At 37.5% G+C, this 27,135-nt stretch overlaps 1 protein-coding gene across 5 annotated transcripts in view; it reads left to right on the top strand.

Moving 5' to 3' along the window:
• The window catches only part of LOC131344108 (intermembrane lipid transfer protein VPS13B-like), a 91,237-nt gene that overhangs the window by 48,082 nt on the left and 16,020 nt on the right, over positions 1-27,135 (top strand). For 3 of the 5 annotated variants that reach the window (XM_058376089.1, XM_058376087.1, XM_058376088.1), the window contains 21 exons: positions 2,962-3,196; positions 3,464-3,690; positions 4,519-4,728; positions 6,068-6,236; positions 7,301-7,415; positions 8,834-8,975; positions 10,262-10,661; positions 10,773-10,890; positions 11,718-11,921; positions 12,616-12,742; positions 13,222-13,365; positions 16,122-16,779; positions 17,220-17,357; positions 17,995-18,354; positions 19,366-19,562; positions 20,007-20,217; positions 20,375-20,559; positions 22,016-22,209; positions 23,236-23,417; positions 25,200-25,561; positions 26,847-27,008. In XM_058376089.1, coding sequence (XP_058232072.1) covers positions 2,962-3,196; positions 3,464-3,690; positions 4,519-4,728; positions 6,068-6,236; positions 7,301-7,415; positions 8,834-8,975; positions 10,262-10,661; positions 10,773-10,890; positions 11,718-11,921; positions 12,616-12,742; positions 13,222-13,365; positions 16,122-16,779; positions 17,220-17,357; positions 17,995-18,354; positions 19,366-19,562; positions 20,007-20,217; positions 20,375-20,559; positions 22,016-22,209; positions 23,236-23,417; positions 25,200-25,561; positions 26,847-27,008 — 4,740 coding nt within the window. Of the gene's footprint in view, positions 1-2,961; positions 3,197-3,463; positions 3,691-4,518; positions 4,729-6,067; positions 6,237-7,300; positions 7,416-7,648; positions 7,707-8,833; positions 8,976-10,261; positions 10,662-10,772; positions 10,891-11,717; positions 11,922-12,615; positions 12,743-13,221; positions 13,366-16,121; positions 16,780-17,219; positions 17,358-17,994; positions 18,355-19,365; positions 19,563-20,006; positions 20,218-20,374; positions 20,560-22,015; positions 22,210-23,235; positions 23,418-25,199; positions 25,562-26,846; positions 27,009-27,135 lie in introns of all 5 variants that reach the window. The other 2 variants (XM_058376091.1, XM_058376090.1) reach the window with 1 other exon arrangement.

Genomic DNA, 27,135 nt, shown 5'->3' with positions numbered 1-27,135 from the left:
CAGCCTGTCCAGTTTCTCCATATTTTTACAATCAGTGATTCTGTTTTAGGAATTCAGTAATTCCTAAACAGATGAATGTGTTTATATTTGGCAAAGCAGCAGAAAAGAGAAATGCGATCTCCTGTAATAGAAAGTCTTTTCCCATGGCAAATTTATATAACACTGGTCAGTGCAGCTGCTGTGCATTAATGAGGAAGATATTTTGCTTCAGAGCAGGGTGAAAGTGTAAAATTTTCTCTACCTGGGATTAAATTTTGGGTTTAGAATGAGAATAACCCGAGGTTAAGAACAGTGTGAAAAGACCATTTAATTCTTTTAGTCCCACTTCTTGGTACTCTTAAAGCCATTGGCTTGAGGGCAGCTTTTGAAACTCAGTACATAAGGGATTATCCAAAGTACAATGAATGGCTTGGGCCTTCCTCAGAATTGAATACAGATTTAATAAAAGTTTCCTAAAACAGCATCATCATAATAGAACAAACCATAAATGTGTTTAAATTCCTTAAAAAACCTTCATTATTGAACATTGAACAACATATTTTTACAAACAGCCATAACATTACATTCAAAACTTATAACTATCAACCAGTCGAATATCCAAGCCTTTTATTATAGATAGATAGATAGATAGATAGATAGATAGATAGATAGATAGATAGATAGATAGATAGATAGAAAGATAGATAGAAAGACAGTAATTTATTCATCCCAAAGGGAAATTTCCAGCTTCCAGCAGTATCCACAAGCATAGATAATAAAGTAATAAATAAAAATAGGAATTTATTTTTTTTTTAAGGAAAAAAATACTAAATACTAGAATTTAAGGATACAAAATATAACACAAAATATAACAAATAAACTATAATCACGTAAAATTTAACAAAAATACTAAATTCTAGTAATATAAAATAAAATATAACAAAAAATAAAATATAAAATTCTAAATATTTATAAGCAATTGTTTATCAAAAGTAAAACTTAAATTATCGCTTCAATGATTGTGTCAATTTTATCCTCAGGTTAGCTCGTCCTTGCTCATATCTACTCTCGCCGCATGTTTTATTTCCTTTCCTGCATTTCCCGTACTGCATAACATTTTATATATTGTTTGTAATTTGGGAAATCTTTAACCACTTGTAAGAAGTGACCATCTTGGTACAGAATGACACAGTCACACACCTCCTCTGTAAATTTATCAAAGTTTTTGAAAGCAGTCTAGACCATAAAATCAAAACAACCCTGAAGGGCCAAGGAGCTTTTCTCTGACCAAACTTGCACCCTCCTTTTTATGAATCTTCTTCTTTCATAACACTGACATATAAACAGAGAGAAGATGTAACGCATTATGGCTCTGCCAACACCAGATTTCACTGCTCCTTAATAAAACCATAGCAGAATTTTGTTAGGTCTTGTATGGCAGTTGATATACTGGACATAATTTGTGTTATAACAGCAGTTATATTCTTTGCTATCAGGTGAATATATGTATAAATGAAACGAATATCTGAGGGAATTCTTGCAGTAAATAGAAAGGTCTTGACAACATTGAAAGCTGTTCATCGACACAACCTTGCTCTGATGTTAGTACACCATCTTTGGCTGATGTAAACAAATGCCCCCACCTTGATTTTTTCCCCATTGCCTCCCAGTCCTTGTCTAAACAAAGTGCTGCTCCAAAACCATCAATCAGCATGGAGGAGCCCATGTCTTGTAGGGAGTGAGCCATGTTTCCATCAACCCTGGTTTGCGAGTGTTCCTGTTATCACAAAGATGCAGGTGTTTGCCTGCAATTCATCAAGCTTATTTTTTAATAACTGAACGTTTTTCATAATTATTGAAAGCTGTATGTGCTTTTCCTGTACTTCACATGTTCATATCATTCCCCACTTCATCCTGTGCAATGCCTTGTGAAGGACTTTCCTCCTTTTTATCATTGTCCTGGTTTCGAATCTGTATGTCTGTAACAGCTCATATCAACATGCAGTCCAAGGAATCATACGCTAGAACATATGGATTTTATTAGTTTTTAGTTCAAGTGTGAATACTGGATTCTTTCATTTCATCATTTAACCAAGTACGCATAACAAATAACCACATAAAATATGCTTATTGTATCTGATTGTATGCCAAAACACAAGACACGCACAAATAAAAGACTAATATGATAAATATGAAAAAGAAAACCTTATGTTAACATTGGCATGAGCAACAAACACCTACAAACTCAAAAAAAGACTTTATAATATGATAAATATGAAAAAGAAACACTTATATTAACTTTGGCATACGCAACAAACACCTCCTGGTTGCTGCTAGAGCCTGCCAGTGCCTCCCATGCTCAACCATGGCTCTTTACCACTTTACCATAGAAACTGTGGGCATGTAATATGTTGAATGACCAGAAATGTATATTTGAGCGATTATGCATGAGTAAAAGCTATAAGTATAATATAGGCTCGTGTGCGTTTCCAAGTAATTCCATGCATGTCTTTTTGTTGACGTCTGTGTTTACACATCAGTAAGTGGAAAAAGGATGTGAACCTTTAGGATCAGCAGGAGAAATTAGATTCAGGTATGTGTATGTGACAAACAAATATCCTGGAAAACAATACAGTGATCCAAAACACACAAGCACCTCCTTGAAGCAACAGGCTAAGGTTTTTGAAGTGGTAAAAATTAAGAAAAAAAATAAAACCAATTTTGGAAAAAAAAAACTAGCTACAAAAACATCTGCAGCAAATAAACAGTAATGGAACAGTAATATTTGCAGAAATATGTCACATGTAATTTCCCTGAAAATTTTTTGTTTGTTTAGAAAATCACCAAAACATGCATTTTAGGCTGGTACACAAACACTATTTATATGCATAAAAGCTTTCTAAAATTTAAAACATCACAGGAGTCACAGGAGAGGCCATTTCTGTGTCTTATTAATAAAGGTATGTCTGACCTCAATCACAGGTGGAGCTGCAGTCATGCTGTGTATTTGTGCCTAAGGACACCTTGCCATGTCCCTGCACCATAGTGTGTGGTGATATCCCAGGCACTGTGCGCAGCTGGTATCACAGCCAGGCCTCCATGCCAGGGACTCTAGTAATCTGTCTGCCACAAGTCAGTGTGATGAGTGCTGGGCATAGGCACATGGAGCCTTTACAGGAGATTCCCTTCACCGTGCCAAAACCTGTACTGGAGGAGGGTATGGAGAACACACACACTTTCACAATAATAATCCACCGTGCTTTAGAGATCATACATTTAATTTAGATTACCAAGTCACAATGCTTGCTATGGCTTTCATGATCAGACTTATCATTAGCATGATGCCTCTGTATTTTTGTCATATATGTGCCTTTTGATAGCTCAGAAGCTAAAGAAAAATTACCTGTTTTTTAAAATAAGTAGCATTGTTTTGTGACGTTGTTCTATATGTATACATTATGTGCTTCTGTGCATGTGTGTGTAGGTGATGCTTTCCCCTGGACAGTGACAGTAGGCCAGTTCAGCATATATACTTTGCTGGGCCATCAGCGCTCTCTCTCTCTCCTGGAACCGGTAGGGTGTACCTCTACCCTCGCTGTCACCTCTCACAAACTACAGCCGACTTCTCCATCTCTCGACTCCAGACATGCCTTTATCATGTGCCTGCATGTAGACCTACAACCACTTCACTTGAAAGTCTCCAATCCACAGGTACGACACCACACTTCCCCCTATACTACATTTAAAAGCTAAACTATTTGCTAGCCTCCTGTCCAAATTTATTTATTTATTTATTTATTTTCTGAGGTTCAATACTAGACTAGTACAGTACAGTAGGAAGAGGGTATGTACAGAGGCATGGCTTGAGGTAGAGAGTTAAAGAAAAGATTTAATTAAAGCAGGGACATAGATAGGTGTTGAAGTCTTCCTTCCTAAAATGTTTTTTCTTTTTTTCCTTCTTTCCAGGAATGTTTAAGATCAACTGTAGTTCTTAATGACCATTTAAATCTCCCCAATAATAAAATAAATTCTCTCAGTGTTTTGGTTTTAGATTTTTATCTCGTCGCCGACTATGACCATTTAGGGGCTTTTACAAGATAATTCCAATAAAAAAAGGGCTCAAGAACAGTCTGTCGACCATAGACCAGGGTTATTTTAACCTACACGTGTTTAAACCAGGGTTATTTTAGCCTACAAAAGGGTTTGATGTTTGTAATATTCATTTCAGATAAATTAAATTACCTTTAGTCTACTGGTGACTAGAAAATCAGTTAGTTCTTCATTATAATTTAGTAGCAGACTGTACTTCATATTTATTTAAATTTCACTAAAGTTAAAGTCAGAGAAGACCAAAATCATTACAGTAGTAGCACCATTCAGCACCTTAGACTTGTTTACAAGGTTTTTGGTACATATTTGAGTTCATTTGTCCATACCAGGGATACTTAATGCAGCTTCTGTTAGTAATGCATTCCACTATAAAGTGAGGACATTTAGTTATTAATTAATTAAATATTAATTAATCGTTCCTTCTTTCAGGTCCAACTGTTATATGAGCTGTTTCTAAATTGGAGCAGTATTTGGGACTGTCTGCAGAGAAGAGGAATCTTGTGGCATGCATCTGGCTTTCAAGGGGAAACTCCTCCACCACCTGCTGGATCTACCTCCCCCTTCCACAGTAGTGCAGGCACTATTCCTCCTGATAATGTCAGCCTAAGTCGTTCAGCTGACCTGGGCTCCCCCACAGAGGTCGGTTATACATGTATCACACCCTTTGCACCTAAACCTATCACTTACATTGCAGGGGTGGTTGTGTGTGGGTGGTCAAGTAACTGTAGTGTTGGTGTAGAATGTGTGGTGTGTTTACTGAAACTTTTATTTATGTGTGTACGTCAGAAAGAAATAATGTTCCATTAATTCCACCAACACTTTGTAAGCTGTCAAGAAGAATATTGTGTCCTATGGTATTTGCAAATCAAGCAACAAAAGCAAGGAAAAACAAACCCTGATCAAAGTCAGTTGTAAGTTATTTTCAGATGTAACCAGTACAGCCTCAGGACTGTGATGAGGCCATATTCCTTACCAACAGATTTTAGGCACATGGCAAAGGAGCAGAGAAATATTTTTAATATAGTTAGTTTTAATAGAGGAATATAGTTAATAAAGTATTGATTGCTTCTGGTAGTCAGTGAACCCATCAAGTAAGTAAACCACTCTGAGAGATTTTCAATAACTACACCGATGTAAACAGCATTTTCTAGGCTCTAATCTGATTAGCTACTTAATGTCTTCTGACTACAGACTAGTGTTTCTATTTTGTTTTACTTGCATATATTTTAAGATATAACATATTATATAAGATCTCCCACACCACCCCACAACTATAATCCCTCTACTGGGTTTCTGGGTTTCACAGATACTTGCCACCAAAGCCAAAAACAGACCAGCACCCACTTACCTCAAAGCACTTCTCACACCATGCACTGACAACACCACATACTGCACTACGCGCCCTCTGATTCACTAGCATTGCACTACTGGTTCCAACCGCTGTCAGGGTAAAAGGAAGGCATGCATCAAGACTCTTCTCTGTTTGGGCATCTAGGTTGCAGAATTCACTTCCCTTAGATGCCCAAACAGCTGAGTCACTGGCAGTTTTCAGATGATGCCTAAGGACCTACCTCTTCCTGAAGTGCTTATATTAGCAATATATTCAATTATTTAAAAAGGTGTTGTCTCTTTTTTGGTATATTACCTCCCTGTTACAGTTTTAGACTTATGTTAGTATTGGTCTGCGACCCAGTGAACACGTATCAGGATGTATTTATTAACAGACATCAAAGCACTTCTGTAAGTCAGTCTGGATAAGGGCGTCTGCCATAAATATAAATGTATAAATGCTTCTTAATTTTAATATGTGCCTGTAGTTATGGTTGGAAAACACTAGACCAACTCCCTTCAGCTGGATCCTTGGCAGTTTCTAACCCATACTATCAGGAGCAAACACCTGCAGGCCACAGTCTTGACTAAATACATATTGTAAATATGGATTATTTTAATGAAAATTAAATAACTATGTGTTACTCAGGGTGAATCTGTGCCGACCGGTGAGGACCCCTCCTTCTGTGAGCCGATAACTCTGGAGCAAAAGACAAGCACAATTGGTGGTGCCAGTGGGAAGGTTAGCCTGTGGATGCAGTGGATGCTGCCCAAACTGACTGTCAAACTGTTTGCTCCAGACCCAAAGACAAAGACAGGTAGCATTGTTCTCCTCACAGGCAGAAGAGACAATCGTGTGTCATCACTGAATATTTACACATCTAACACATTAATGATGCAGGCAGTGTAGTGTCAGTGATCAGAGGCTTTTCCTATTTGCTTATTTTCTTAGATTGTTCAGGCAAATTTAACATGCCATTCTAATAATACAGTCATTGGGGAAAAAAAAGAAAGTACACCTTTCTTTAATTCAAATGTGTTTATATTTATCTGGTCATAAATAACAGTTTATCAGTTTTATCACCAATATATGGCCAAGCAAATAGCTGCATAAGGTCATCCCTGAACAATTTGTCATTCACCGTTCTACAGTGAGAAGTATTGTTAACAGAGAGCCTTTAATTCAGTTGCCCAACTTTCTAGTAGTGGGAATCCTAGCAAATCCAATCCAAAGTTTTATACTCAAAGCATGCATCCTACAGGCCTCTCTAAGCACATTAAATGTTTGTTCATGACAACACAGTTCAGGCTAGGAAAATCCCTATTTTCTCTAAAAAGAATATGGCACAACTTAGGTTTGCAATATTTGGATCATGAGCAGATACTTCACCCTAGCCATCTGTTTTTTTTTTTTTTTTAAATGTGAATTCCAACTTGGTATATGTTCCAGTATTTTTGATTACTTGGGGGGGGAATCAGATCTGTTGTCTTATATATATATATATATATATATATATATATATATATATATATATATATATATATATATATATATATATATATATATATATATATATATATATATATATATATATATATATATATGATGTTCAGATGGTAGTGTGTGTATGTAAGTGATTAAAGCACTGCACCCATATAAAAAGAGACCCAGTAGTACTGTATAATAAAGAAACTTTATCTTCTTTACTTTGTTTGACTTTGACAAAAAGAAGCTCTTGATTAATTTCTCAGCATTTTGTTTGATGTACTTAATAAAATAAAATAGATTGAATCTTAATATAATAAAACTTGATATTGCCTGAGATTGTTTAAGTTATGTGTTGAGTGTGTGTATGTAGTGAATAGAGTTGTTTGTTTACAGAGATCTGTGTGCTCAGTGAACTGGAGGATCTAAGTGCCTCAGTGGACATGCAGGACGTGTACACCAAACTGAAATGTAAAGTGAGCAGCTTCAACATTGACCATTACAGAAGCAGGTAGGACCCACAGAGAGAATGGGAAATAGATAGTAGGTGAAAGAAAATGATTCGTATACTGTATTGACAGTGTTTGCATTATTTGTTCATTTGTGTTGCATTGTTTGGCTGAAAACATCAATTTACTGTAAACTGTTTACATGACTTCACTGTTTTAATCACTAATTTGTGAGACGTTATAGATGAGCGTGTATATGCTGAGTTTGTGTGATGAGATAGGCTTTATGTTCTAGACCAGGTGAGGCTGACTGTTTTGAAGGAGTGATTCTGCAGTGCAAGGAGAAAGCAGTGGTGAGATCCTGCAGCTATAGATCATGCTGCTAAATTGAAACTTTACAGAGGAACAGACACAGTTAGTCTGCAGCATAGGAGGGTAATGGGAGCAGCAGTGATCAGAGCTGATCCCATCCACAGACTGCAAATGTGCTGTAGACTAACTGCAGAAAGTTCCAAAAATGCATTGCAGGGTTTGTCTCCTGTGTGGTTCTCTCTGTTCCTCCTCTGATTGTCTGAGATGGTTCATGTAATTAATTGCTGATTGATTCTCTTGGTTCTGGGTGAAGCTGGGTGGTATTGCTTTTTACTGAAACTTACATGGTGATGTATACTTTTTATACCCCATCATATTTGCTTGTTCATCAATATACATTTCTGTTATGAGCTTCCATTAAAAATCAAATAAGTGATTTAATCATCTAGAACAGCCTACAAAAGACTACAAAATGAGCATTTTCTTTCCTGTACTGGCAGCGGCAATTGATGTTATAGGTAAAGGTTTAAGCCTACATGTAAAATCAATTTCTACTTTTTAGGTGAAATTTTTTTTTAGCCTTCCTTCATCCAGATGGAAAATGAAAGTACCATTTCCATATGGATATTAAATATATACAGGTCTAATGTTAACTAAGTAAAATACATGTATTAATAAATCTCTATTTACCTTGACAGAATCTGAGAGTACTCATGAAGTTGAGAGAGGATAGGGGTGGGACTTTCAGGAAGTTAACATTGTAGAGGTCAGAAGTCTTGCATAGATAGTCCCAGATTTATATTTATTTCTCCCATTTCACTGGGGAGAAAACGACAATGATCTTTTGGAGAATGTCTGAAAAAAATCTGTTAACTTTGCTGGGTCGGGTAATGAATCAGAATAAACATCACTGAGTACAATAATATTGTAGGGATAATACAATAGTAAATAAAGAACAAAATCACACAAATCCAATCAAATTTGTATTCAGGCCCTCTGATGACCTTTCTAATCATTTTGCTAAAGAAATTGTCATGTGGAAGAGTCTTTTATTTCACCATATTGGTGCTACTTCCATCCTTTTCAGCATCTTCTGGTACAAATGAATTAAAATCATGTCTTTTCTCCTTTTTATTTTTTTCCTTCTAACCTTGCACTGGGGTTCTAGTGGGAAGGCTGGTCCCATGTGGCCAGGTGTGTGTAGCGGGGTGTTGCTATCCTGCACGGACAAACTGAACCGACGTACCCTGCTGCTCCGCCAAGCCAAGCACCAAGACTCCTTCAGCCACTTCTCTGCCTTCTTTTCTCCTGTAAGCGCTTCTGTCTTCCCCCTCTTTTGGCAATTTAGAGTTTCCAACAGCCTCTACACCAGGGGTGTCCAATCTTATCCGCAAAGGGCCAGTGTGGGTGCAGGTTTTCATTCCAACTGAGCAGAAGCCACACCTGAGTCTACTGATTAGCCAGTTGGAATCAGGTATAGCTTCTGCTTGGCCCTTTTGGATAAGATTGGACACCCCTGCTCTACACCCACACACACTTAAGGACTGAACAGTTCTAATTGAGCGATGCACCATTTCAAGCCGTCCTCTAATCTTTTAATCTGTTTAATCTCATAATCTGTTGTGTTTTGTATGAGATTCCAAAGTCAGACATTTGTGTGTGTGTGTAGTAGGCTGCTGAGTTCTCAGTTTCCTTAATAAGCTATCAGGTCCATCTAATTCATCCTTTCAAATCTGTGTATGAGAAAAATGTCCTGATGACTGAACATGTGATTAATTTGTATTTAATAATGATACAAATAATAACAATAATAACAACTATTATTATTATTATTATTATTATTATTATTATTATTATTATTATTATAAGAAGAAGAAGATGAACCTTATCAAGGGTGAAGTTGGTGAAGAGGTTCAGGCTCTCCAGAGTAGTTTAACATCAGTTTTGTGATTTTATTGCCAACAATCCTAGAAAATAAAATCTAAAACTTTTTGTGTAAAAACATTTAAAATCTTAATAATATTATATAATAATATAAGCATAAACTATAGGGTTGCAACACCTTTGCTGCTGGGCAGCGAAAAAGTCCGTAAGGATATCTGAAAGCTACAAATGTGATGTTTCTTGGACCTACTGTTACATAAGTGATGTTGTGTTTGTTCAGTAAAGACACAACATTTTACATGAACATCTTTACAAATATGTGTAGTCACTGTACAAATAAAAGGTCACTGATGCAAGATATTTATTCTATATTTGCCCATTGGAAAATCTGTGAAATTACTTTTTTTTCAATTACTTGTCGATTTACTCAGATTTGTCTATTTATTTAAGTATCATTTTAAATTGATATTTTGAATCATGTTACTTAAGCAAACTATGCAGAAATACAAAACCTTCTTAAGGGCTCACAAACTCTTCAAACTCAGACAACTATGAAACATCAACTAATTAAAGTTGTTGGTCCGCTTTCTACAGATTATATATTAGTGTTACTCACATTGTCTATATGTAATTCAATTGTTTCATGTCTTACCATGTCTAAGTGCCTCATATTGACATTTGATTGGCTGTATGTGGTTTCCTGGATGAACAGATGGCAGCAAAGGCTTTGGAAGCATGTCAGCAGCCTCATGGCTTCCTGTCACTTACATACACACAAGCTGTGACCTGCAATGTCCTCCATAAGCTAACCGCACGACAAGAGACAGCAGGACCTCAGAGGCTGAATAGTGCTGGGTCTGATGGCTCCCCACAGCATCTGCACGAAATCTTGCTGACTGCTCAGCCATTTGACCTGGTGCTCTCATGCCCCCTACTGGCCAGCATAACCCAGGTATTCCACACAGTCTCGCCTCCACCTTCCAGATGGGCAGTGAAAGAGTACCGGTCAGCTGGCCAGCCAATGAGAGGCTGTTCCTTCTCTTCAAGCAGTCTGCCACTCATCTATGTCACTACCAGTGTGATCCGAGTCTTCTGCCCTCTTCAGGACAGCAGTAAGCTATGGATTAATTCCTATAACAGCAATACATCAACTACATTCTTCATAAAGTATTTAATAAGACATCAGCTGAATGTGATTGATGATTTAATTTGTGGGTATGCAGATTTTCATCTGAAGGAGAAGACAGAGGACACACTAGTTCTCAAGATAGGATCAGTCAGTGTGGCTCCTCAAGCAGATAATCCTCTCACCCGTACCATACTGCGAAAAGATATCTACCAGTGAGTACACTCCATACACTCAACCCTACAAGGTCATCTACCAGTGAGTGTAACATACACACCATATTCTCTAGTTTCTCCTCATTATTGTATATTCGGTTGGTTGGTTCATTTATCAGCTGCCTGATTGATTGCTGAAACACAAATCTACAATAACTTACAACGCAAAAAATACAAAAAAAAAAACCTTTCATTACTGTGCAAAAACAAACAGCATGCAGTCAGTCAGCACTTGTAATAGCTTGAGCTATCTTTACAACTATATTCTACATTGCATAATTCAATTTAAATTACACTGGATTTCTATTATTACTAACTATAGTGCAATTTGGGACTGTCAGGATTTTGTGATCATCATGTTATGTTTTTGTACATGTATAACTTATTACTCAGGCTTCTGTCTTTTGTTGTTGACTTGATGATAGCTTGCTCACTAACTTGAGTCCTTCATCCCTGACCAAATCCCTGACCAAACTTTGTTCTTCAAAAAATGGCAAAGAAAAAGGCTTGGTGTGACTGAGGGAAGTTAGTTTCAAGCTTGAACTGTGGACTGTATAAATAAGCCCAAAGTAAGAAGAGATATTACAAAGACTTGGTGACTGCATGTTGGCCCTTAATTACAGGGCATCTGCTCCCTGAAATATATAGTTATGACCATCAGCCTTCAAGCCTATTGAAATAAAGAATGGTTTCTGAGTGTGACTCAAAGAGGCATATCGTATTGTGGAATACTGAAATGAAAGCACATTAGCGAATCCTATGATCACTGATGTGTTGCGTCTGGAGCACTTTTCTACCAACCCTGTTCTTTTTCCCCATTTCTTTAGAAGAGCACTGAATCTGGGTGTTCTGCGTGACCCAGGGTCAGAGGTTGAGGATCGTCAATATCAAATCGACCTCCAAAGCATCAATTTGGGCACTGCACAATGGGGGCAGCTTCAGCCTCAGGCAGAAGGAACGAAGGGCAGCACACCAACTGAAGGTGAAAGAAATTCTCAAAATCCAGCACTGGAGTGGAACATGGCCAGCAGGTAAGTCTCACGCCATCTACACCACACCATTCACAGCTGATTCTCAGGTCTTTCATATTGTAGCCCATTAATATGGAGCTGTTAGGAAACATGGCCACAGTTGTATGGACTCTAATAAAACATTACACACAATATCCCTACCCTGCATTATTTATTATTTTGCTTATTATTAAGCTGATCCATGTATTCAGATCCTTGTATTGGAGTATGTTTTGTATTGTATTGTTCTTATATTTTGGGGGGCTATTATGACTTTATTGATAATTATGTCATTCAAAATGGAGTACACTACGAATCATATAACAAACACTCACTTTATTAGAAACACTTGTACTTCCATGCAGGCTTCTAATTAGCCATGTGACACACACTGCTTCTACTTCATTTTGATGATATGATGCATATATACAATGATATATTTTATATACATATGCTCTATCTCTAGAATGTTTAATTTTAGCAGCAATAGTAAGGCAACCAGTAGTACAAATAATTACTGGCGACTTCATAGGACAGCAACTGGCAACTTGCAGTGAGAAATTCGCTGCCTGTGTCTACATAGCTTTAGTCATTAAACGTTTTATTTGTTTTCTAGAATCAATATTTTGTAGCACGCTCATGTATTAACACTGGCTGCAGGGCAAGTCAATGTTTGAATTTAATGAATTCCATGCATCTGTGTGTCTGCTTTTAGCATCCAGAAGCACCAGGAGAGGAGAGCAATCCTCACGCCTATCCTGACTGACTTCTCCATACGCATCACTGCAGCTCCTGCGATCATCTACAGTAAACCTGTCACCTCTGACAACAGTCCAATGGAGGTACAAACAGGACCATTTTTAGAAACATTTGTAAGTTTGTAAGTTTGTATTTGTAAGTGATTAGTCATGGATTTAGATCTCGTCTATACACACCAATACACACATTTTTAAAAATTCTACATACAGTGTCTCGTTTGTGTGTGTGTGTGTGTGTGTTCACACACACACACTCTCAGTGAGAAGTGATAATCTCATCTGGTTTATTTATTTGTTTGTTTGTTTATTTATTTATTAAATGTAAAACTTCCAACCTGTAAAACTGTAAAAAAAAAATGATAACACTGTACAAACTGTAACTTTTGGAAAATATTAGAACTGAACTATACAAGGCAACAGACAGGGGAAGAAGTTCCATAGTGGTTAGCTGACTGGAAAGAAACAAATGTGGTGTGGGAACTCTGCATGTCCCAGGGGCTTCCATGGTGTTTTCACCCTCTTACTATATTGTCTTCTTTATTTTTTTCTTGCTCTCTCTGTAGGATATTGTGGTGTGTGGACATAGTCTGGAGTTAAATGTCACATCGGCCCTGGAGATGTTTCTAAGTTTGTCTCAGGTGCAGCTCATCCAACAGCTGATCCTTTCCAACATGGTTATTTTTGGGTCTTCAGAAAAAAGCACAGAGGTAAATGACAGTACATAATTATAGAGTACCTTCTATCAAACAAAAACAGGACATGACCAGGGGTCTGTAACCCCAAGCCTTAACCCACCTACTTTTTTCGATGTCAGATTTATAATGTAGGACTTTTTAGTTCATTTATATTTGTATAGCACCTTTTTTTTTTTTTTTTTTTTACAATGGACATTGTCTCAAAGCAGCTATACAGAAGTATAGAAACATAGAATAAATGTTATAAAGTTTAAATGAATATTTATCCCTTATGAGGAACCCTGAAGCAACAGTGTGTCCTGAATTAATGTCCCTGTGTTAATCGATAACTTTTTAGAATAGTACATAAGTATGTGATTTGAGACTCAGTGCTAATTTGTTTCATGGATGAACTATGCTAGTGTAGTGTGTCCAAAACAAGTTTTTTACTTCAATAACAACTTTGTCTGTTTGGGTAAGTACCTAACAGCTTTGCACACTGTTTGGCAGTGATTTTCACCTATTCTTCCTGTCAGATTTGCCTCTGATTTGTTCAGGTTGGTTGGATTACATTTATGGTCCACAATTTTTAAATAGTTCCACATTTTCTCAATTGGATCGTGTTCGGCCATTGTGGAACATTCACTGTTTTGGTTTTAACCACTTCCGTGTTTCTTTGGTCTTGTTAGTGAATTTTCTCAAGCTTTATTTTTATTCAGCAGACTGAATTAGGTTCTCTCTCAGTATCTCCCTGTATTTTGCACCATCCACCCATCCTCTGTTCAATTTTGATGAGACCCACAATCCCCACTGAGGGAAAACAATCCTCACTGTGTGCTTCCAGCCCATACTTCAGTATTGGAATGGTATTTGTAGGTTTGTGTCACGCATAGAATTTTTTTTTGGGGGGGGGACCAAAAAGCTTATTTTTTTTGTCTCATCTGACCACAAAACCTTGGTTCACATTTTATTTAGGCCACTAATGCTTTTGGAAAACCTCTAGTGTAGACAATCTTTCATACAGGCCAGATGTGTGCAGAGCCCTTAATATCTTTTTCTGGTGCACCTTGGCTCCAGTCTCTGCTACAGAACTCAAAACGTTCGCTTCTTTCTCTGATTATGAGAGACAGTTTGTGGGATGTCTTTGTCTAGGCAATCATTGTGGTATGAAGCAGCTTTCCCCACAATTGATCCAACATTGTTCCCCGGTATATCCACAGTCTTGGATGTTATCTTGTGAAAGGACTTCCTGTTTTGTGTATGTCTGCAGCTTTCGGTAAGAATATGACATAGCACAAAATATCATGATGTCATTCGGAATCCAGATAAATCTGATGATTTTTAAGGCTTGTTGTCTGAAGTGAGAATGTTGCCATTGGGGCAGGGACCTAATGTGGGGCAAATAATACAGAATCACATGATCTGTCATATGAAATCATATGAAAACATGATTCAGTTAGATATTCTGCTAATCTGACATTTTGATATCACATTTCCATCAGAAAGATTTGTTTATTTCCTAAATTCCCCCACACCATTGCTCCATTTTTTTGGGTAGCTTGCTGGTGGGATAACCTACCTCTAGATGTCCTAGCTGAGTCTTTAGCAGAGTTTTTAGATTTAGGGTATTCTTAGTCTTTGACCTAGTGAACCCGTATCAAAATGTATTTATTAATAGAGACTTAAAAGCCCTTCTGTAGGTCTCTCTGGGTAAGGGCATCTGCTAAATATCATAAATGTAAATGGAGTTATTGGTTAAGGTACTAATGGAGTTATTGGTTAATGTTTGTCTCTAATCACTGTTTCTATAAGATAGAGCTCCCCTGTGCTGACAAGTTACGCATAAGTTTTTTTCACATATCTCTTCTGGCCAATTATAGTGCACTTAGATGGGAAATGTGGCCATTCTGTTTTTGGCATGGACTTCAAGTGTTTGTTTTTTTTTTTGTTGTTGTTGAAGTGTTTTTCCCATACTTTTTTTCCAAACATTAAAACATTTCACACCCTTCTTTCTTTTTTTCACTATGGCTTTAAGCAGTCTTCCTGCTTTTATTTGCCTAGGGATAGCCTCCTTTCTTCACAGGGAGCTCTCCAAGTTGCATTTCTTTCTTTATACTCACTTCTTTTTTACATATTTTCCCAGCCGTGTTGCTGTTTATCAAGCAGTAACCAAGGCAGCCCACAGAACCGCTCTATGACCTAATTGGGGTTTGGTGTTTCAGATGTGTGCATGATGTGGTGATGTCTGAAAGGTCTTTTGTTTTTTGTTGAAAAAAACAGTGCTTCTTTTGTGCTTTGAGGTTATGTCCTTAGGAGGTAGTTTGTAGCTGAATCCTACTCCTGAACTTTCTTTCAGAAGGTACTGGTTGGTTCAGGCCCTGTGGTTTGCAGTGGAATTTCCTCTAGCATTTGTATTCCTCTTATGTTCGATTAGCCCATCTGTCTGCGGATGATAAATACTGGTGTGAATCCGTTTATTCCCTAATAATTCAGAATGTTTGCTTTTATATATTTTTATAGCTGCAGTGAAAATGTAGATGATCATTTTAAGCCAGAGAGACAGGTGCAGGACAGTACCATGCCCCAGTACATAGATACAGTCACATAAAACGGTGTACCCTTTCATCTCTGGTCCTTAATACACATTTGGATAAATGGTATGTATTTACATCTTTAATTCATTTGTAGTGCTTTCTTGTCTAATGTGTTTTTATTTTTCTTCTTCTGTGTGTGTGTGTGTGTGTGTGTGTCTGTGTTGCATGTATGGGGTTTGTGTTTTACATGTGTAGAAGCACAAGCAGACCCTTCACCGTGGAAATGTTTATACTGCAGGGTATGTGGAGACTTCGAGGATGGGGTCTGTCCCCTGTGGGCAGGACAGTGGTTTTGGCAGTGACAGTGAACACCTGCGCTTTGGTCATTATGACCAACACAGGACCACTAGCCACCGACAACTAACATGCCTGTCCCGTCAGCCTACCATCACCAAGAATCTCTCCTTCATCCCTTTTGACATTTTTCTGACTGCCGGCAGCCTCACTCTCATGACTTATATAATGACCCAGGATTCAGCATCAACTAAAGAATCCACTGAACATACACACAAGAAATTCAACATACCTAAGAAAAATTCAGAAAATATTGAGCCTCAGATGCCTGAGCTGGTCACAGCAGGAGATCTGCCCAATAATTCTTCAGGGACAGGATTTCTTATGTCAGAAGGGTTGCCAGCTTCTAGCAGGGAACACGTAAGGCAAGCACTGGGTGTTACTGTCGTCAGACAGCCTGGGAGACGGGGTGTAGAAGGAGGTCTGTTGCAGCCGCTTCTTTTCCTGCAGCTCACCCAGCCATCTGTCCTTCTAAGCTGCCATCAGCGCAGACAGCGCCTAGAGCTCTCGCTGTTTGACCTCACAGTGAAGGGAGTTGCCTGTGATTACACCTACCAGGGTAGGCTACCTTGCTTCTTACTGCATTTAAGTCAAACAGACTTCTCTGATCTAGTCTTATCTCTCAGGTCCCAGCTCTGCTTACCTGCAACTAATACAAGAAGTGGCTCATCTCAAGTCATGTCTATAGATAAATATTATAAATATGCTGGATAAATTTGTCTATTTCATTTTCATCAAGGTGTTTAGCAGTGTTTCTAAAGAAATGTTTGTTTGGAGTTACTGTAGGTAAAGTTGACATTCAACTTTAATGTTTAATGCAAAATTACCACTTACAAGGCACCACAAACTCAGGATAATTGATGGGAAAATGTCTCTGTTTTGTAGCGTTGGTCCTCTAGTGTGGACACATTTTTTAATTTGAGTAACAATTTGATTTGCAGTTTAACTTTCTCTTTTCTTTCCATTAATTATTTCTGTATTTATTTTTATTATTCTCAGACACAGGAAAGTCTCTGCCAGAATCTCTAGATTACAGTGTTTTTTGGTTAGAGACAGTGGCAGGAGAGGTAGATAGCAGGACTGGAATCCCTCCGCCTCTTCTCTCTCTCTGCATCAGAGACTTCCTTAATGGGCCAGGTGGGGTTACACACACACACACACTCACACACTCAAATGCAGAGAAATATTGAAGGACCTCCCATAGTCTACCATAATCCTTGTGCTTCATTCAGACACTTCACTGAATGTTTCAGCAAGATGTCCTGGCATTAGCTGTCACAAGTGAGACCTACACAAGGGGAAGTGTTTCATCTGGGATACTTGGCCAAAGAACACTACTTTAGCAAGAGCATAATGGATAAATAAAATGGATGACTTAATACAACAAGACCAATGAGTCCCCTATCTGAAGACAATGTCAGATAGAAAATATGCAATAAAACGCTATATAAATATAAATAAATGAATAATATACCAATTCTATTGGACCATGTGGTAAACACATCACAGGCTCTTGTACTTCACTAGCATAGCTTCCTGAATAACATTTTAGTTATTAATTTTTCATATTTATCATGGGGAAATTCGTCACTAACCAAAAAAGAGAACCGCCAAAGTACCCATAAACATTAACTTGTTTTCTGCTCATTTGTGACATACTTACTGGCTCACAGTCAGCAGTAGCATTATGTAAGTTGACTAACTTACAGAAACATATTTATTAAATGTTTTTGTTTGCCTGTTTTTTTTTTTTTCCATATTTTTGTTTGCACAGCTGAGCTAAAGGTGGAGCTATGTAGGCCACTGAAAGTGAACCCAACACCCACTAAGCTGGAGCAGATTAAGACATGGAGGAAAATCTTCTCAGATGGGTTTAATGTACTTGGCACCTCTTCCTGCTTCCCTGAGGCATCTCACAGCACCAATCTGAGTGACAGCAATGCAGTCTCTCCTTCGATTTCCAGTCGAATAGCAAACATCCTTCAGACCTTCGGTCCCTTTTATAAGGTCTCTCTCCAGACTGTGCAGATGATCGTCATGATGGAAATGGAGCACCCTCTCCAACCCACTCTCACATTTTCTGTGTCCAGTATGACAGCTGTACTGAGCACAAAGAGTGTACAGCAACCAGTTGGTCAGTGCATTGCTTTTAAGCCAAATGATTATACAGATATCTTTCTATCAATCCATCTCTTTCTCTATGTCCCTCTCTCTCTCTCTCTGTATGTAAATCAAGCTGTCTCCATTAATTTATGTTTTGGCATGTCTTATCAGTTCAGAATCAGTTTAATATAGCAGGGGGAAAAAATCAACACCATATCTAAACATGCACACGATACTGCTTTTAAAATTTGCTGTGATGCTCACTTCTGTGAAGCCTCTCCATTTCTTAACAATCCTTCTCAACTGCAGAATATTTTGAGATGGCCTTATAACTTTTCTTGGATTGTTGAGCAGCTGCAGTTGCTTCGCTCTGGTCAAGACATGAGCCATGACCTGAAAGAAGCAATTGTTGCATCTTCTTGGCATGATGTAGGCACACACCAGAATGCTCCAAAACACCAAAGAGCCAGAAGTAGTCATAGAAGTATTAACTAATCTTGTGCATTTCATTAGTAACATCTGGCTGCTCATAATTTGTTTAATGATTGGGAAGTAGGAAGGGTTTATTTTTAATGTTGATTTCCTTCTTGCAAATTTGAGTGTTGTTTTTTGTTGTCACCTGAGGTTATTTATATGTGTAGATGTTTTTGAGGTCCGAAACAATTGTTGTGTAGGCCCTAATTAATAAAAGCATAGAATTGAAGGAGGGTGTACATTCTTTTTTAAATGACTGTATAAATCTCACCAGTTTTTTTCCCCTCTCCATTGAATTTAATAAGACAAATCAAATTATTGCTTGCCATGTTACAGAGAAACTGCCATAACCTCCCTAGTTTTCAAAACTACTGTGTGTAGTCTACAATTTCCAAATTTGACATTTCAATTAATTTTCTGTTTCAAACACACATTCTCAAAAAATTTCACTCATTCAGTCTGAGTATTTCTTTTTACAATTATTCATAATTCTTTAATTTTTCTTGTCAATTTTTTGGATTATATTGTGTTGAAATCTTCCTCTTTGTTTCTGTATCTCTGTGAACAGACAGTGCAAAGGAAGTGTGTGTTTTATGGAACTGTGAGGATGTGTTGATGCAGACGGGTCTGAAGGGCAGCAGAAGTGCATTTGTTGGGCCATTCTCCTGCAGTTTGGATCTGGATGTCCTCTGGTGCAGACACTGTGGTAGCCCTGACACTGGCCAACCAAGAATTTTACTGGAACTGAGAGGAGGATTACTACAGGTACACAAACTTGTAGCTGTACACAAACCTCTTATAGAGGTTATCATGATGCTAAGCCTTTCCAGAGCTAAAAACATTTCTGAGTGCAAAAAAGGTTTTTTTAATAATCATGTTTATATGCAGAAACAGCCCCTAATCCTAAACATGGAAATTTGTTCATGATTTTGATATTTGTATGTTTGTGTGTTTTATGTGTAGAAATGTAGAAGATGGTAAAGAGAAAAGAGAACAATACAGTTCCTAAATTAATATTACAGTACTACAGTTATTTGCTAGGCACAGAAAATTATTAAATATATTACAAGGAATTCTGTTAACACTTTTCACACACTCCACATTCATGTAGTCATTCACACCCAGCATGCACATTGCATTCACACCTTACCTGCAACCTACATGCACCTTCTTTCTTTCTCTCCACTGTCTCTCCCTCTTGATTCTCAGGTATTTTGGGGGCAGGAGCACTACAATTGTCTTAGTCTGATTCAAGAGTATCTGCAGAGCTATCTGAAAGAGGTCGAAAGTCAGGAGGAGGAAGACAAAGAAATTCCCATTCCCTCACAACAGTCACTTTCTCTTAGCTCACGCTCCCACCACACAGAACATTCCTCAGATGACCTGCGCACTGGCATCTTCCGGTACATCCAGGGATCAGGTACATTGTTCTTGTCTATGGACTGAAAAGAGGGGGGTGGCGTTAAATGTACTATTAACTCTGGTCAAGATTCTTTAATGCATTACAATGCAATTGCCATCTGAAAATTAGTGTGAGTTAATTTATACTGAGTTTCTTGATCCTCAATCTTCCATAGATTCTCAGAAGCTGCCAGGTGTGCATGAAGTAATGTTCTATAATGAGACCGAGGACAGTCCTGGTGTGATGATGTGGCGGTATCCAGAACCTAGAATTCTCACCTTTGTGCGCATTACCCCTGTGCCTTTCAACACTACTGAAGACCCAGAAATCAGCACTGCTGACCTGGGGGATGTGCTACAGGTGAGTACTGTTGTCCTAGCCTCAGATGCTCCAAGGCCTTTGCACACTTTTGTGGTCTTCTGCACACAGACTTTAACTTTTAAGTGGCATGCCGACTGCCAAACTTTGGCTTTGGAGACTGCTGGCAATGAGGAGATAAAACAAAGTGTTTCAGTACCTAAGAAAGGAGAATGCTACTTCCTTTATTCTGGGCCACCAGCAAAGCCACCCTTTTGTGAGACGTTGCATTTATCCTGGAACATATTTTTGTGACATGTTGTGATATTAATATCACAGTAGGATTTTGTCTGGGTGACGGTTTTTTTTATTAGTCAATCTTGAGCTTTTGTGTTGTTTGGCCTGGTGCTTGAGATCACTACCCTACAGAAAGGTAGATTTCTTCCCAAGTTTCAGTTTTTTAGCCTACTAAAGCAGTTTCTCTTGCAGCATTTCCCTATAGTTTGCACTATCCATTCTTCAATTCAATCAAGATGCCTCCAATCTCCAATTATTCAATTCCACTTAATTTGGTCTTTTTCCACTAAAGGGAGGGTTTTCATCAAATTTCAGATTTTGTCCAATCATAATCTGGTCAATAAATGGGTATATATTCTTTTTGTATTGTGTGTAGTTAATCTGGCAACAGGTTTTTTGCTTTTGTAATCCGATCCTAATGGCTCACATCCTCATCTCAGTGTGCAATATGTAGTATTATTATAAAGTTGACTCTGTCTTTGTCTTTATTTACAGTGTACATTAAAGTGTGTCAATAACTTAGTTAAATGCATTCCATTCAAGCATACAAACATTTCATTTAACCATTCATTTCAAATTAAAAAATTTGTTTTCCAAAAGTTGGTAGGGAGTAGGATTGTTTTTTTCTGGTGATTGACCCTACTTTCCTCTGGGCAACTACAAATTAAAATGTTATATCCTATACACAAATGTACTAATTGTGTATATAACTGTGATTCTATCACAGTTTGTCATTTGTAGGAATCACAAGGATGCACATTCACAAATATGCCCAGATTGTATGTCATAATATTTTCTATAAATACCCTTGTCAGATGGCTATTGTTTCCTGGAACCCTTCTGCAGAGTTCCTAGTGGGTCAGTGAAATTGACATGGAACACTGCTTGTTATGCACTGTTTGGGAAGCATACTGTGGGTTGTTCCATAGTGAGAATTCAATGTCACAATGTCCCGAAGAACTGACCCACCTTAGGAGAAAACTATAATATGTGTTCAGAGATAACCACTTGTAGCATTAGCAGGGGTAATGTTAATCCTGTAGAACACTGAGAAGGTACACAGTGAAACTGAAACAGGCAGCAGAACAGACTTTCCGAAGGGGTATGCCTCTAATCCTGCCCATGAGGAGAGTTTATTGTAATCCTGAATAGTTGTAATATAGTCACTATTCTCACTCTGTGTATGAGAATCTGTGTTTAACAATCTCAAACTCTTATACAGGTACCATGCAGTCTGGAGTTCTGGGATGAACTGAGGAGAGCTTTTGTGCCATACCGAGAGTTCAACCTGTCTGAAAGCAATGTGTGTGAGCTCAAAATGCCCACACTAAATTTCCACACATATCAGAGTGACCTTGTGCCTTCTAATCTCTGGAGAGTTGTGGTTAACAATACAGCAGATGGAGGAGATGAGAGGTGTGTATTGGTAATGAAAATAATTGAATGCATTATTGTGCAGGAAAATGAATATACCTTGCCTTTGAAAATAATAGAAGTAGAAAAAAGTAGAACGAACAGTAGAACAAAATTTTGATCATTCAACAGCTGTCTAGACGAAATGTCAAAAAAACAAATTTCATGGCCACTGGGTATGTCTTCTGACATGTCAAACTCCTCACTGCATCAGTTAGTGTTAAATATCCTGTTACCATGACTTGTATGTTAATATGTTTATGTAACTTGTAAACATATTAATCACTGCAGTAACTATCCAAAGGAAGGCTCTTATCTATTTGCTTAGTTAAAGTTAAGGTGGTGACTTACAAGGTCATTTATTTGCAGTAAACTGCTTGTAGCTGTACTATATGAAACCTAACTAAAGTTTTATGGAATATAGACTTGACTAAATGTTAAAAAGAGTGACCTTTGAACATAATGATACCTTTAATGAAAATTTTATATAGAAATTTTAGATAGTGTTGTTTGTATATGAATGCTGTCACAAACAAACTGCAGTGCATGGTAAATTCTGTTTAAACTCACCAACATTTTCTGCCATATTTTCTGAAGTATCAGTTTTCACCCTCAGATCCAAAAATGTTAAAATCCAAAGAAAAATCCTGACATAGGATGACAATATAATAATATATTTTCACAAACATGATAAATACTATTGTGCAGCTGCCTAATAATGTGGCTGCCTGTGCATTTGCAGGTTTGTGCTTATATTATTCACAACTCAGCAATTTTGACAGGGATATAACTGTGTTAGATACATCCAAGCCCTGCCTAGACATCACAATTTGGTCCTTCACGTAGATTTGTCAAAATCAAAAATCCTTAAACCTGCTTATTTTTCCTGTTTTCCTCACATCATATATATAAATTCCATTTTGATGCCATAATGTTCTGTTTCTTTTGCAAATAATTTTACTACATCCACTACTACTGAAGTACACTGCAGTTGCATTATTTATGAAGTATATTTCTGTCTTTGTTTAGCTCAGAAAGTGAGTCGGGTTCCCAGTTACATTGTGAGCAGTTGGTATCTCCTACTGCACTGGCAGCATGTATGCAGGTCGACTCCTGTTTTGCACCGTGGCTTGTGCCATCACTGGGTGTGTCAGTGAAACTGGCCCACCTGGAGCTACGGCTGTGCCATCACCTGGAACAGCTTGGTAAAGGTAACAGCCACACTTACCTGAAACTCCTTATTGAACACATAGTCTACTAGCATCAACTGTCAAAGTATTGTTTCAACTGTCTTCTTCCTTTGTCTATAGTGCATGCATCCAGTCTTTTTGGATTTTGTTATTTCCAAACCTTACTACATTGAGAGATTACCAAGAATGCAAAGGGCCCTACTGTTTTGGATAGGACTTTTTACCCTATATTTTTTTTTCCATGCTTTCCTTATGAACATATTACACTGCACAAACAGGCACAGTATAGTTCCAATATATTTATGCAATAGGCCCCAATTTTTATTTAATTTACATTAAATGATGGAGCATAGTCAGATAGATCATGCCAACATTGATTCATCATCAAAATGCCACCATTTGGCAAAAGAAAGTGTAGTTTTGGTTTTTTGGAGTAATTTGTGAAGGAAAGTATATCATTAATGGTATTGCCATAGCGAGGTAATTAATTAACACAATTACACCGTACAAAAAGGAAGTGTGCCATATATCTTCTATACATCATGCAGGCCCAAAGTTGACCTTTATTTTAAGTGACGAGGCATGGTTACATACACATACCAGTAGTTATTCAGTGCTGGCAACTGGAAACAGACAGGCTTATAAACCAAACTTTTAAATACTCATTCTAGATGATATATCCAATTAATACCAAATAATTTAAACATGATGTCAAGATATTTCTGATGCTAAATTGCAATGGAAATGTCAGCATCTTGAACATTGTCAGTATCTCAAACAGTTTGACACAATGTCACTTTAAAAACTTAAAATATTTGTTACATAATGTGACACATTCACATAAAGGTAACATTAAGGTCACAGGGCTTATTAGCACCGCTGTTACAATTTTCTTCAATGTGGGTATCCTATTTCACATAAATGCATTAAATGTTGTGGGCACGTTGGTCTCTTAAGTCTTTATTCACATCCATTAACTCCACTCAACAGGACATCTGTCATTTCTGACTGTGTGTATTTTGTTTGTACCAAACTTTGAAATATTTCTATGTGATTCATTGGTTTTAAACCCAACCTGGTCAGCATATCATATCCATGATTATAAATGTAGGGAACTTTTGATATGTTTGGAGTTTCCACGGTGAGGGCATAAATTAATGTCATATCATGCCATCAGAAGCTGTGGTATAATTTCAAATGAGATAACCCAGTGTACCTTAAACTTTACATGTATGTTGAATGATGAGGTACTTAGACATAGCAATACTAATTTCTTTTTTATGGTACATCCAGCCAGCAACAGAATGACTTTTGAATGAGGCTTAAACCAAATCTTTTAACACTCCTCCTACAGGATTTATCAGCTGTTTAAAAAAAATGGTCAGATTTTGTTGCAATATCCATGACACAACATTGAATCAGGTAGTAATTCCAGAGTATCTGACATAGACTTAAGTTATGTGTGTGCATGTAATCATTTTCATAGCACTTACAGCTGGCTACAGAAAGTGAAGCTAATAAATCGTTTAATGTCTATTAGATTGTGGACAATAGTCATGGCACATACAGTCAGAATGATGTTAATATATCCATTATATTCAGCTAAAAGGAAATGTGAATTCTGGATCAGTATTGCCTTTCAGTTGTATATCATGCAGTTTGGCTTAAAGTTTACATGTAATGTTCAGTGATGCTGCATTATAACATGCACATGCTAACACTTTCTGTTGAAACAGACATTGCTGTACTCTGGATGCTTGGGCCCATCACTGCTTGCAGCTAATTGTTTTTTTTTCTCTATAGCTCCATCCCAGCGGCTCCGTCCCTTCCTTCCAGACAGGAAGTTGCCATTTGTTCAAGAGTTTGCGGTGGTGTCTCTGCGAGAGCCAAAAGCATTTGTGCGAGACTGGAGTGATGGGGCTCAACTAGGGCAGGAGCTGCACTTGTATTCCACACTGCAGTGCCAATTAGTGGACTACCGGAACCTTACCCTCTTGCCTCTCCTGCAACCATTTAGCCTACAGGGCCATGCCATTAAAAAATACACACACTCCCAGCAAACAGAGCTGATGTTCAATTTCAATATGTTCTTGGAGCCCATGTTGATTACAGTGGGGCAGCACATTATACATACCTTGGACATAGCAGTGAAAGCATGGAAACAGGTGAGACAGACACACACACACACACACACACACAAGAAATTATTTCTATGGGTGGCTGCCAGCATGTACACTATATGACCAAACGTATGTGGACATCTACACAATCACACCAATGGGTGTCAGATTTTGCTTAAGGCTTCATACAGAGTCTTTGTACATTATATACGACAGTGGTATGGGAAGAATTGGTTATTTTAAGAGAGTCTAATGCTTCTTGTAATAACATTTTTGCAGAGGGATCTAGTACACAAGATAATTTTGAATAAAATTGTCCTTGAAGGGGAATAAAACCTTCTAATCGCTGGTTTGATTAGGTTATGTTGTCCATATAACCGTATATTGTATTTAAGGAAAATATTTGAAACAAATGTGAATGTATTCGGCATTGCTGTCTTCAGACGAAAAAAAGAAAACTTTCTTCAAGAATATTAAAGTGGGGCAGAAGGATAAAGAAAGCAAAAAAAAATTTAAATGCTGACAGACATATTCAAAACTGAATATGAGGTCAGAATTTTAGATTGAATTTCCTGATATTTACATATAAATGTGTTAAACAACATTGAACACAGCAGATTTAGTCTTGAACACTCTTTAAAAAAAAAAAACAAAAAAAAAACACCTATACGAATTCTAAAATGGGCTCACTACTAAAGGGCAGAACACCCAAAACAACTAAAAAACAAAACAGCGGTAAATACCTTCCAGAATTCAGCAGTTTGGTGATGTTGGTGGGTAACCAGCTTGATGCAGTTCTTGCAAGTATGGGACATGCACCAAAATATTCAGTGGTGTCTGATACTTTTTGCTTACTTGAAAATTGGGTGGTCTGTCATGAAATGTGTCATGTTTTAAGTTGTTTAACACATCTAGAAGGAAATGGAAACTGAATTTCTGATATGTTGGCTCATATTCAACCATTTTATCTTAAATGCAAATGTTTTAAGTTTACAGACAAAAAAAAAAAAACTAGAATTGGTCTTGCTGTTCCAATATATTTGAAGAGGACTGTATATAATAGGTTCACTACTGTCAATAAGGTCAATAAGGTCCACTGTGATTTCCAGTTTGCTGCATATATAAACAAATTTTCTATCCATCATTAACAAAAACCAACCAAATCATCCATGATTACCAACTGAAAATCTCTCACGTTGAGTGACACTTTGATGCAGATGTTCGCTGGTGAAATAGTTTACTTTGTCATCGTTCGAAATCCATTGTAATATTATTATCTATGATTGATTGTGTTTATGTATCTTTGTTTGTATCTGTTCAAAACATGCAGAACCTGAAGCCAGAGGCAGAGGAACTCATTTTCTGTCACTATGTAGTCTGTAACGACACACAGGAGACACTATGTTTTGGTCAGGTGGATACAGATGAAAGTGTTGTGCTGTCTAGTGGACAAAGCCACCAGTATTGTTGGAGATCGCACAAAGCCCCACAGGTAATTGTCTCTCCCTGTAATTTACATTTAACAGTTTTTTTATTTGCATGGATTCATACACCTACTAACATAAAAGGGTCTGATGAGAGTTTTTGGCTTCAAAAAGGACATTGATGCCATTATTTCC

This window comes from Hemibagrus wyckioides, linkage group LG23 (assembly GCF_019097595.1).
Source record: "Hemibagrus wyckioides isolate EC202008001 linkage group LG23, SWU_Hwy_1.0, whole genome shotgun sequence".
In the NCBI taxonomy this organism is placed as follows: domain Eukaryota; kingdom Metazoa; phylum Chordata; class Actinopteri; order Siluriformes; family Bagridae; genus Hemibagrus; species Hemibagrus wyckioides.
Note: the sequence above shows the minus strand (reverse complement) of the source record. Positions and strands in the feature narration are given on the sequence as shown.